Below are 13,018 nucleotides of genomic sequence, written 5' to 3'. Positions count from 1 at the left end.
TTCTTCTTCTTCTTCTTCTTCTTCTTCTTCTTCTTCTTCTTCTTCTTCTTCTTCTTCTTCTTCTTCTTCTTCTTCTTCTTTTATTTTTTGAGACAGGATTTCTCTGTGTAGCCCTGGCTGTCCTGGAACTCACTCTGTAGATTAGTCTGGCCTCGAACTCAGAAATCCTGCTGCCTCTGCCTCCCGAATGCTGGGATTAAAGGCGTGCACCACAGACTGTTGTGCTCGCTGTGAATAGAACACGTGGTTCACTTTACCCCTAAACCCCAATCAATATTAGGTTTCAATGGAAAGCACAGCTCTCTGGCCACAGGGACCTCAGCACTTTGGCCTTTGACTACACAGGAACTGTGGTTGCCAGCTCCTTTGGGTAAACAGAGGGAGACTGGGAAGCAGTTGAAAGCTGCATGTGTATCAAAAGATGGCCTAGTCGGTCATCACTGGAAAGAGAGGCCCATTGGACTTGCAAACTTTATATGCCCCAGTACAGGGGAACGCCAGGGCCAAAAAGTGGGAGTGGGGGGGGGAGGGTATGGGGGACTTTTGGGATAGCATTGGAAATGTAAATGAGGAAAATACCTAATTAAAAAAAATCCACCCCCCCACCCCCCCAAAAAAAGAAAGTTCCTATTTGGCAGTTCAGGGCCCCTCCCAGGTGTGCAGGTCTCAGGTATGGAGTCTCACGCAGGCTCCTCCCCTTGCTGGGTGGGCACCCAGGCTCCAGGGAAGACAGGAAGACAGCCTTTCTCCCACAGTGGCCTGCCCAGGAAGTAAACCGTTGCCCTCCCTCCTCTATTACCTGTCCTTGCGGTCTCTGTGGTACACGTTGCATTGTCCAAGCGTGAGGAGAATCTCCATCTGGGCTGCATCGCCCTCAGCGGCAACCCTGTGGATATGCCCCAACGGTCTGTATGTTGTATGGTATTTCGGATAGTTTGGACTTTCACCGAAGAAAAACTCAGAGACAGTCATTTGTGGGGCATCACAGAAACCCAAGGGTGTCTTTTCCTTAGCCCCAAAGATCTTCTTCATGGAAAAGGACATTTGGCCTCAGGTCCCTTCCAAACCTCTCATCTTTTCTGGTCCTGGAGCCCAATATTAGGTCTTAGTAAAAAGAGAGCCTCACCAGCCACATTTGCACAGAGGACCTCAGGGCTTAAACCTCTGCCAACCAGGGCCTTATACAGTTGGTAGAGGCACAGTTGCCAAGCAACGTTTCTAAGCGCGGTGTGCACGCGCTAGTTTGCCCAAATGAGAATGGAATTGCTACTGACACCAGCAGCATCTCTGAAGCTATGGGTAAATGTGCTGAGTAGGCATAGGCGAAGCCCTTCCTCGCCAATCCGGCCTGCAATAAAAATGTCAGTGGGGGATGGATGAATAAGTCATATCATTTCAAATTTGTAGCAGTGGGAAAACGTTTAGTTAAAAGCGGAGGGCAAAGGCCTAGTCAAAAAAAAAATTGTTCTGAATATGATCTGCACCTCTGTATACCTTTATCATTTAACTGAGCCCTGCCAACCTTCACGATCCAGCAGTCACCATGTCCGAGTTTGCATCTCTGTTGCTGTGCTAAAACATTGGCTAAAACAACATGGGACAGGCAAGATTTCTTCCAGCTAGCAGGTGATATGTGGTCAACAAGGAACCAAGGCTACCCAAAGAGTCTGGATCAAGGGTTAGAAATAGAGTCAATGTTAAAACGTATGCAACTAAGTGCAAAGCCCTATGTTGCGCGGTGAGGCAAAAGAGGAGACAAACACATAGAGCGGTGTATATTCCTGGGGCTAATACATTAGGAAACTGGAATGTGATTGCTTCTCAGAATAAAATTTGTAAAATTTCTTGGGTTTTTTTTTTCCTTAATATATAAACAGTAGCATCAATAGGGATGCTATCCTGGATTGCAAAGTAACATTTGTTAACATGAAACTTTTATGATAAAAGTTATTTTAAGATTTTTATTTGTGTGCTTGCAAAATGCACTACCTCAACTTGCCCTCAAAATAGAGGAGCACTTTGACATGGTTATATAAGATGGGGTATGTGCTTTTATTGAAGTTTGAGGGGATTTTTTGACACAGAAAATGCATGAATGGCCATTCTGCAGACTTCTAGTCAACTGTCAATTCGATTTAGGTTCAAAATAAGACAACAGTCTGCCTGCTAAAAATGCACATGAAAAGGGCCTTTAAATATGTATAATTTGTAAGTCCCCTATAGGATAGCAATAAATAATATATCCTTATGCTTTTTTAACTACATGCTTAGGTTGAAGTTCACTGCTTCTCTGTAATAGTTCACCTCAACCATTCTTAGCAGTTCCCCTGCATGCAAGAAAAGAAAACAACACATTGAGTAATGCAAGGGTAATGACTTGGAATCACGGGAAGAACATTGCATTGTTCATTTGCAGGCATAGAAGGATTTCAAATTGTTCCTGCATGCACATCTTTTATCCCCTAAATCTTAAGACACAGGGAACACCTGAGGCACAGCAGAGGGTTAAAGCAAAGAGCCATCCCCATGCTGAGATTGGTAAGCCCTGGTGACCATCCTCAGCACCCCTGAGCACTTCCTGTCTGCCAGCCACTAGATTAGTCCTTTAATTCTCTCTGTCAATCCCCCAGCCATGCCTCACTGGGAGGCAAGACTTCCTTTTGGAGGTTAGGACAATGACAATCCCAGAGGGTAAGTGGCTTTCCTAAAGCCCATCAGAGCTGGTAAGAGGCCAAGCTAGAGTTCCAATCTGGATCCACCTGCAGCTAAGCAAATGCTTTGGATCCCCTTGGAAGGCTTTTAGAGCCATGGATACTTTATAGATTGAATGTGCTTCAGAGTCCTTTCTGAACTGGGTCACTGTTGGCACCACCTCCACTTCCCTTCTCCTTGGATCCTCTCCTGTGCACGGAGCTGTGGAAGGCAGGGCTGGTGAGAAAATGGAGCTGGACCCTGCACATAATGCCAGGCAAGAAACCTCAGCCAGAGGTGTCTGGTCCCAGATAGGCAGGCTCTGAACTCGAGGAGAACAGTGGCTACAGGCACAGCTAAGTCTGTGGTTTGTTCTTTGCACTGCTAGGGATGGGAGCCTAGGGCACATTCTCCAGGTGAGCCACACACAGCTTTCAGTGGATTCCTTAGTCCTGCCATGGGCACCACTCAAGCAACTTCCAGTGAAGGACATGCTCTAATGGAAATGATTCCCAAAACAAGATTCTGGGAAATCTGGAACTCCATTGCAGCCTCTTGACTTGCCCTTTTGCAAAGCAATTATCTGGGGTCTTCAACATGCAAATAAATGTACCTGAGCTGCTCAGTGACATCAAAGAGATGAGACCAAAAGGGATGGGAGTTTCTTCAGGGACAGCTCAGGAACTGCTAGGCTGTGGTGACCCAAAGCAAACTCCTTGGTCCAGGGACCCAAGAGAGGGGTAAATCCTGCCCCCTGTGATCTCAGGCATACAGCTCAGAGTTCTAGAGAAGACTGTAGACTAGCTGATGTTTTGAGAAAAGTTCCTGGGGAAGATTCCCAGTTGGCCTCAGGACTGTATTCAGACCATTTGCTATATGGTAGTTTCTTGCGGGAGGGAGAAGCAGTAGGAGAGCAAAAGGTCACGTGTCAGTGGTGTAAAAGGAAATAAACATCCTGTCACTGCTGGGGAAAGAGACTCTGGGTCCAGGGTTGCAGTTCACGTGAGCCATAACCTGTCAATCATGTCTGGCGGACTCTTTAGTGATATGGCAGCTGTTTGAGCTGTATTTGCTCTTTGTAGGTAACCTTACCCATATTTCTGTTAATAACTGCAATAAAAAAAAAACGCATTGGTTCAGATAAAGAAAAATCATGGAAAGCACACACCCTGAACTAGAATGTAAGCAGGCATTGACTGTAACATTGCCCTGAAGGCACCTGCAGATCCCTGATCCCAGTGAGATGAGACAACATGAGGATCTGCTCCCTCACATATGGGCAGGACAGCGTGCGAGATTACTGGGGACCTGTCTGCAGAAGGGTCTGTGTCCTCCAGTCTCTCTATCTTTCCTGCCTGGCAGTGTGACTTCTTACTGACATGCATGAGTACAGATGTGTGATGTCACGCCTTTGAGGGCCTTGACCAGAGCTTAGACAATGTCAGTCATTACCTTTAAGTCCTCCCCATGATTAACTAAATAAATCTGGTTATATATATATATATATATATATATATATATATATATATTTCATTACTAGTCACCCCAACTAACTAATGAGGTCAACTTCAGAATTTGAAATTAGGGCTTGGAAATTCTATTACCCAACCTGATTCAAACAAAAGAGATCTTCTTAGAGGCAGTGGTCATCATTCTGTCATTTATTTCTCTAGCAATGGTGCTTGTGTTTGAGAGATTAACCTATTGCCCAAAAATCAAGGAAACAAAATGGATTCTATGACAATGAGGCTATAAAGGCAAAAAGAGCAAAGTTTGAAAAATTTAGACAAGAACTAGCATCCTAGGCGAGGAGATTCATCAAGCCATACACTTGCTGGTCTACTCTCTCATGACTCTGTGCAAAGAGGCATTTCAAATGCCAGGGAACTAGAAAACAGGATTAGAGTAGCTTTGAAGCTAAACATTAAGTCAAATTAAGGCCTTGAAGTTTAAGGTCATGTTTATAGAACAATGGCCAAATTGCAAGGATGGAAAGGTCAGGCTATTTTGTTTACTGGAGCCTGGAGCTACATCCCAAGGATGCTTATAGAAACACAACGGGTATTCTGCAAGGCACTGAGAGAACATGTATTAACTTTAATCAAATGGTATTTGCGTCTGAAATTAAAATTTTGTATGTAATCATAAGATTGGATTTAATATGAGTATTGGGAGGAAGTAAACTTATCAGACTAAAGCTAAGGTAGTATTAGAAGCCTACAAGCTAATCAAGAGAAAGAGAAGGGCTTATGTTCTCCCCCCTCCCCCCATTCTCCCCATTCTGAAGGTCAGCTTCCAAAACCATTGTGTTTAGGAAGTCTTTAGATTAATCATGACCGTTTTCCTCTATTGTAATATGTGGAGAACAGTGGTTATGTGATTGCTTTGAAGTTTGATCCTATTATTTTCTTTTTGTGAAGCTTTAGAAACTTGACCTGCAATAATTGTACATACATATGTGGGTTATTTAAATATGGTGAGGTTTTTTTTTAAACCACATATACAGTACATATCAACCCAACCACAGTTGTAGCTATGATGGCGCTGTCCACTTGATAAGGTCTAAAATCCACTAGAAGAAGAATCTCCAGGGAAACCTCATTCGTTGTCCTCTGGGCATAATAACAATGATTATGTTCTATGAGATGGGAATACCTAACCCTAAAAGGGGACAGCACCACACCCCTGGGGTAGGGCCCTGGGCAACATAAAAGGAAGAAACTACCTGAGTAATCAATCACACTAATGGTCTCTAGTTCCTCCTATCTGTGGGTGTGAATTGTAGCATATGTCATGATGGGTTATACCCTGTGAGCCAAGATAAATCCTTGCTTCCTTGGTCGCTTTCTGAAGAGTATTTTATCACAGCATCACAAAGTACCTTAAGACACTAGAATCTTCTTCAGTTGGGACTTTACTCTGTTCTTGGAACATTAGTTGAACTTTAAAGCACATGTTTTGGCACATATCTAGGTACAGAACTAAAAAGGCATTGTGTATTTGAGACTAGTATTTACCCAAAATTCTTAGGTAAACTTGACATGCTAAAATACAAAAAGTAAGTGGCCACTTATAGCATCCAAAGATACTGGCCCTGAGGTGTCTGAAAATGAATATAAACACTATGGGCTCACTTTAAGGAAAAGAAAACAATAATTGACTTTGAAATCCCACAAAAATAAACAGTCCATTGCTTCTGAAGACATCCTGTGTCCATATAGTACACACTGCACAGTACTTCTTCTACAAATGTCCTATGTGACCATTTACTACACACTGTACACTCATGTCCAGGAAGAGCTGAAGGAACAAAGGTAGTTCTGCCATTGGAGAAAATCACAGGTGAGGCGTTTCCAGGTCACAGTCACAATGACAGGCACTAATGCCATTCAAGCAGGTTCTGGGGATACCACCCTGATACAGAACACGGGGATGAAGTGTGAGGGGTAGCACAAGGTGAATATTTCTCAAGAAGGGACATTTGAATGCTAATAGATGTGAGAGGAACACAGGAATACCTGTGAGCTTCCTCAATTCCTACAGAACTATTAAAGTAAGGGACGGTCCCTCACCTCAGACATTTTTTTCTGACAGATAATATTGTTGTACTTAATATAACCTTAAATGTGCTGCCTGTGAGGCAGACTCCTCTACTGAATTGTAAACTCATAACTCTGTTATCAAAGGAGCTGGAACAATAATAAAAAAAAAACCTTTATTATAAAAAAGGCTTTACTTCATTGAGTTCTCTGATTTCCTGCTTGAGTCCCCTTGTTTCCAGCCTTAATCAAGAAAGGCAACTTGGTCAGCATCTACCACCTACTATTGTTATTTTTTGCTAAATGAACACAGTATCAAGACACTTTCCAAATACCTACTTCTTCACCCTCAAATTCATGCAGCTCCCAGTGTCCATCAGTTAAGTTTCTTTGTGCAACTGACAGCAGCTGGGACAGAGACTCACAACTGATCAAAGAGCAAAGAATAAATTGTCTGTGGTCAACCACAAAAAGAACATCTTTACTGTCCTCTCTTCCCCACAGACTCGGGGAAAATTGCAAAAGAGGGTGAAAAAAAAAAAAAAGATCTAAAGGTTATCAAAGACAGAAATCTGGGAAGATGGGATGAAAAAGTATCTTGTGGACACAGCAAGACGGTGAAATTCAAGGCTTCCTGAATACTGTGGATGCCTGCACAAGGCCTGAACAAGATCAAGCCAATCAATACTGAAACGTGAGTAGGAGCATGAATCCTACCTTTAGCTGAGGTCCTAAAAACAGTTGCTGAACAACTTTCTTTCTTCAGAGCTATGGTCCCAAGTAGATTAGTCTTGCTCCATTGAATAGCTCTATACCCATATTAGCAGTATTAATTTAATTTACTGGGTTATTTTCAGGGTGGACAACATTATACTAACTTGGTACCAGGAGTAGGGTATTGCCGTGACAGACCTGATCATGTTGTTCTGGGGAGAACTGCAGAAGAACTTTGGAACTTTGTGCAAAAAAAAAAGCCACTGACTGTTCAGTGATTGATAAACTGTTCTGTAGGAACTTGGAAGATAAGAATGTTGAGAGCAAGACAGAAAATGAAGGCTTGGCTTTTTTTTCAGAGGAAAGTTTAAAGACTCTATCAGAGACATTTGTCACTCTGAAGTAAGTGTCTGTGGTTCTGGTTAGCTGGGGCTGAAGAAGCAGCTGGGGTTAATAAGATACCAGAACTTCTAAAATGGAACCTTTGCTTTACTGAGATGCTCAATTCTAGTTGGCTGGAGCTGAGAAACTATCAATAATTAAAATACCAGCATTACTGTTCTAGTTTTGGGTTTGGTTTTTGTTGTTGTTGGTGGTGGTGGTGGTGGTGGTGGTTTTGGTTTTTTTGTTTTGGGTTTTTTTTATATTTTCTTTATTTATATTTTAAATGTTTTCCCCTTTACAGGTCTCCCCCAGCCCATTCTGCTCCCCGTGCCTCTATGAGGGTGCTCCCTCACCCACCCACCCACTCCCATCTTCCCTCCCAGGAATTCCCCTACACTGGGGCATCCAATACCCTCTGGCCCAAGGGCCTCTCCTCCCATTGATGTCCAACAAGGCCATCCTCTGCTACATATGCAGCTTGAGCCATGGGTCCCTCCACTCTTTGATTGGTGTTCCAGTCCCCAGAAGCTTCAAGGGCCTGGCCTGTTGACACTGTTGCTTCTTCCATAGAGCTGCAAATCCCCTCAGCTCCTTCAGTCCCTTTTCCAACTCCTCTATTGGGGACCCCCTGAATTCAGTCCAATAGTTTTCTGTAAGTATCCACCTCTGTATTTGTCAGGCTCTGGCAGAGTCTCTCAGGAGATAGCCACATCAGGCTTCCATCAGCAAGCACTCTCCAGCATCCACAATAGCATCCAGGTTTGGTGGCTGTATATGGGACGGATCCCCAGGGGCAGTCTCTGGATGGCCTTTCCTTCAGTCTCTGCTCCACACTTTGATTTCATATTTCCTCCTGTGAGTATTTTGTTCACCCTTCTAAGAAGCACTGAAGCGTCCACATTTTGGTCTTCCTTCTTCTTAGGCTTCGTAGTCTGTGAATCGAATCTTGGATATTCCCAACTTTTGGGCTAATATCCACTTATCAGCATACTAGGTATGTTCTTTTGTGACTGAGTTACCTCACTCAGGATTATATTTTCAAGTTCCATCTATTTGCCTCTGAATTGCATGAAGTCGTTTTTAATAGCTTAGTAATACCCTCATTGTGTAAATGTACCACATTTTCTGTATCCATTCCTCTGTTGAGGGACATCTGGGTTGTTTCTAGCTTCTGCCTACTATAAACAAGGCTGCTATGAACATGGTGGAGCATGTGTCCTTATTACATGTTGGAGCAGCTTCTGGGTATATGCCCAGGAGTGGTATAGTGATACCAGCATCACCAAAGTGAAATCTTCTGGCAAGTGTTTCCTAGGAGTCAACACACAGAACTGTGTTTCATCAGCAGCCAAGGTTGTACCTTGTGCTGGCAGCCAAACTTGGTAGTGTAAGAGTCCCTCAGGTGGTACTTGTTTTGAAGGCATTAAAGGTTCATGGAGAGCAGCTGAGGTATGGCACTGTGAAAGGCTGGGAGAGGCAAATGGTGAAGGTGTATCCTCAGTGACAATTGAAAGCCCAGGATTAAAATGATCGTGCAGAGAATTTGAGGCTTGCCACAATAAAGAGAGCCCAGGAGAGCCTATTGGTGAAAGTGTAGCCCAGTTGCAGCAGAAGACCCCAGCAATTTGGAGATGCCAGGACCAAGAACAGTAGCAGAACTTGAATAGAGCTAATCAACACACATAAGACAAGCTGTGTGTGCTGCAGAGCACAGAGCTGGAGACATGACCCAAGCCCCTGGAAGGAGCACAGAAGGTTATGGGTGAACCCCAAATGATTGGACATTGCTTTATTGACACTGTTGGAATTTGGGTTTTGTTTTGTTCAGATTGTGACTGTGCCCTGGTTCTTTTCTCTTGAAGAAAGAACTTAATTTCTATTTGAGCCCATAGCTGAAAAGATTTTTATCTTTTAAGAGATTTTGGAATTTTAAATGGATTGAATATTTTTAAAGAGACTGAACTTTTCATATGTCTGAATTTGTAAGGACTGCATGACTTTTAAAGACATTTAGGTTTTTAAATGTGAGATCTCAGGGATGAACGAGAAAGAAAAAGGCTGTGCCTTCCTGGTAATGTTTGTCCAGTTGACAAGGGATCAATCGTGCTGGACAGTTTTGTTTCAACTTGATACAGGTTAAAGATACAGGTCATCTGAAAGGAGGGAACCTCAGTTGAGAAAATGCCTCCATAAGATGGGGCTATAGGCAACCCTGTAAGGTATTTTCTTAACCAGTGACTGTTGGGGGTAGGCTCAGCCCATTGTGGATGGTGTCATCCCTGGGTTGGTGGTCCTGTGGGTGTTATAAGAAAGCAGGCTGAGCAAGCCAGGGAGCAAGCCAGCACTCAGCACTCCTCAGTGGCCTCTGCACCAGCTCCTGGCTTTTGGTTCCAGGTTCCGGCCCTATTTAAGTTCCTGCCCTAACTTTCTTTGATGATGAACTGCGATGTGAAAGTGTAAGCTGAACAACCCCTGTTTCTTTCCAACTTGCTTTTGGGTCATGGTGTTTCATCACAGAAAAGGAGACCCTAACAAATCAGGAGTAAAGAAATGAAGTAGGGAGTTGGGTATGCTGGTTTGAATGACAGTAGCCCCCTGTGGGCCTCATGTGTTTGAATACTTGGTAACCACTTAATGGAACTGTTTTGAAAGGATTTGAGGTGTGGCCACTTAGAGAATGTATGTAATTGGGAAGAAACTTTGAGGTTTCAAAAGCTTTCCCAGACCCAGTCTTGTTCTCCCTCTCCCTCTCCCTCTCCCTCTCCCTCCCCTTCTCCCCCTCTCCCCCTTTCCCCCTCTCCTTTCCACCTGCGAATCAGGATGTAAAACTCTACTCCAGTACCACCATGATGACCATGGAACAACCCTCTACAATTGTAAGCAAGTCCACAACTAAATGCTTCCCTTTACGAGTTGCCTTGGATAGCATTTCTTCACTGCAGTAGAACGGTAACTAAGACGGGAGAAAATCCAGAAGCTCCAGGAGGGGGAGGTAAATTTGATCAAACCCATGTATAAAATCATCAAAGAATAAATAAAAGTATTTTTGCGACGGCAGCATGTGGAAATAAATGTCTGTAGTATTAGTCTTTTTACTACACCTAATTAAATTTAATTGCAGGCAGTAGCCACTAGGTGGCAGGAGAAGCCCGGTTTGAGGCTAAGAAAAAGAAATTCTGTCCCCCTAATCATACATGATGCCTACCTACTCCAAACTTTCTAACACGCTTCTCTTCCTACTGCGTAACAATTCTATTTTCCTTGCTCGTTCACACTTGTTCTCTATGCTCCAGTACTCACAAGGACACTGCCTTCTCTCTTTCTGCACATTTATTAGGAAAACTGACTTTGATCTCCTAATGCCACATTGGAATTCTTCTGGGAAGAACTTTCCATGGCACTAGGATGTGGCTCATGGTTTGTGCGAGGCCCTGAATTCAAGCCCGGCAGTGGCGCTCCCAAACCCAAACTCAATTATCTCCGAAAAATCATCTACCCAGAATTTATTGCAACATGGTTTGTTGCCTGTCGGTCTGGTCCCTGGCGCACAGCAGCCTTCAGTCATTACCTCGCTCCTATCACCACTTATTCATTGTTATACAATACTAAGCCACACAGAGTTGCTAAGCAAAAACTTAAGTCTAAAGTTTACGACTGCGTTCCAAGACCAAGGAATACCTTTATCAGATAGATTGAGGCTCGCGCCTAAATGTGGTCAGCGGGAGTATTTTGTGCAGATACGAATGTTTTAAATGTTGCTTTTTAATTGTTTAAAATTAAAAATCAGGAAATCGCATAATATCAAAGTTCAAGTTCGTGTTGACAGAGTTGTCCCAGCAATATCTTTCCTCCTAGTGCAAGTGGTTGTCCAGAGCAGGACAGCTGCTTTCGGTGGAAGGGGCTCTCTCTCTCTCCTCTTCCTCCCAGACCTCCCCCTCCACAAAACCCATTGCATCTGTGCATGCCAAGGTTTCGTCCTGGGAGAACTTTAAGCCTTTGACAAGAGTCTCTGAATAGCCACACAGCAACTAGGCTTCTCAGAGACCCCTCTCATCACCTAGACCCCAGTCTTGACATGCAATGACTTGTGTTAAGATCCTACTTATAGCCGGGCGTGGTGGCGCATGCCTTTAATCCCAGCACTCCGGAGGCAGAGGCAGGCAGATTTCTGAGTTCGAGGCCAGCCTGGTCTACAAAGTGAGTTCCAGGACAGCCAGGGCTATACAGAGAAACCCTGTCTCAGAAAAGAAAAAAAAAAATCCTACTTATAGCTCTTAAACTTGCATGGCCACATCTCTAACACAAATCTCTGGCACAAATCCCCTTTTAAATGCCTGCCTGAGAAAGCTCAAAATTATCCAAAGACTTACTGTTTGTCCCAGCCTGTCTGCCTGCCTCCCAGTTTCTGTTGGGAGAATGCCTTTGTGGTAAGTGACATGGGTTCAGACAGTAATCCCAGGTGGTTCCCATGGGCCAAGAACCAAAGATACACTTTGCATCTTCACTCTTCCAACTCAGTTCGCGTCCACTGACTTTAACTCCTTCCAATTGTTTCTATAAAGTCTCCCACCTCTGTATAGACCTCTGCATAGTCCATGGCCCAGCAGTTCATGCTGGACTCTCCTATACACGTCTGGCAGTCACTAAGTCCTTTCACACTGCTAATTAACATCTCTCTGTGCCACCACTATGGTGTCCAGATGTGTCTGTAGATGCAGCCCTTACCTTATCTAAGGCAGGCTTCCAGTGCAGGTGCTTTAGGTAATAGCCCAGGTTTATGGGTGTAGATATAAGTATTTCAATGTGACAGCATGACCATTTAGGAAAGTAGCAATAGTAAATTCTACTAGAGGTCCCATGACATTTCCAGCTGTGGGCTTTTGACCAGGAATAAAGTACAAAACAGCCAATTAAGCAGGTGCTAATTTGAATCAGGATTACAGTTGGTTGTCCCATAACAGTTGTGCTACTTGGCCATATCTTGCCTAGCAGGTCACTATTGTCACATGAAGGATCTGTCGCTGTACTCAAACTGTTGATAACATTTCTCTTCCTCCTACAGTCTACACAGGACCTGTGGAACTGTGAGAACTAGCCAGAAGAAAGGCTCTGAGGTTGATGTCTCTCATGTCTTACATCCAAAGTGTGTGGTATCTTCGGCAATAGTTGGTGTTGTTTTGGAGACCTCTGAGACCTCCCTGACCAATAACACATTGAAAGGTATCCCTTGCCAGAAGAACAATTTTCATTTAGTAGCCCGTGTCTGCTATGAGTAGTATTGTCCACTTGTGTGGATAATTCTGTTAGAGTTCGTTTATTGTGTTTTAAAATTAGTTCACTAACTAATTAATGATCTTCATAAGAACTTCCGGGACATCCTCAGTCCTGACTAACTCACGCTCTGTTCCTGTTTCTCCGCCCCGCCCCCCCCCATACCCCATACCCATCCCAGCTTAATCCTGTAACCAGTGGTACACCCCTCTCTTCTCTCATGCTCCATGTATTCTACTATCCCTCCAGTTGTGTTGTTTGACCAAGTTGTAAGACGGCAGGCTTAACCTGGGCTTTCCACCTCCTCCTTTGAGCCAGCCCTCCTCTAAGCCCACACTCCAGTGCTTTTCACACCTTAAGACTTTCCACCCTCAGAGCTCCACCTCCTCTCCAGTTTGCACTTACCCACAATCCATTAG

The 13,018-nt window shown here is 43.9% G+C and overlaps 1 protein-coding gene across 1 annotated transcript in view; it reads right to left on the bottom strand.

Annotated features, from left to right (window-relative positions):
* Positions 1-1,192, bottom strand: part of LOC110300392 (POTE ankyrin domain family member A) — a 34,782-nt gene extending 33,590 nt beyond the window's left edge. Inside the window, exon 1 of the mRNA XM_021170560.1 lies at positions 800-1,192. Coding sequence (XP_021026219.1) covers positions 800-1,044 — 245 coding nt within the window. The 5' untranslated portion in view covers positions 1,045-1,192. The remainder of the gene's footprint in view (positions 1-799) is intronic.
* Positions 1,193-13,018: the final 11,826 nt, after the last annotated feature.

Source organism: Mus caroli, chromosome 8, assembly GCF_900094665.2.
Source record: "Mus caroli chromosome 8, CAROLI_EIJ_v1.1, whole genome shotgun sequence".
Classification (NCBI taxonomy): domain Eukaryota; kingdom Metazoa; phylum Chordata; class Mammalia; order Rodentia; family Muridae; genus Mus; species Mus caroli.
The sequence above is the reverse complement of the archived record's forward strand: the minus strand, read 5'-3'. Positions and strand labels throughout refer to the sequence as shown.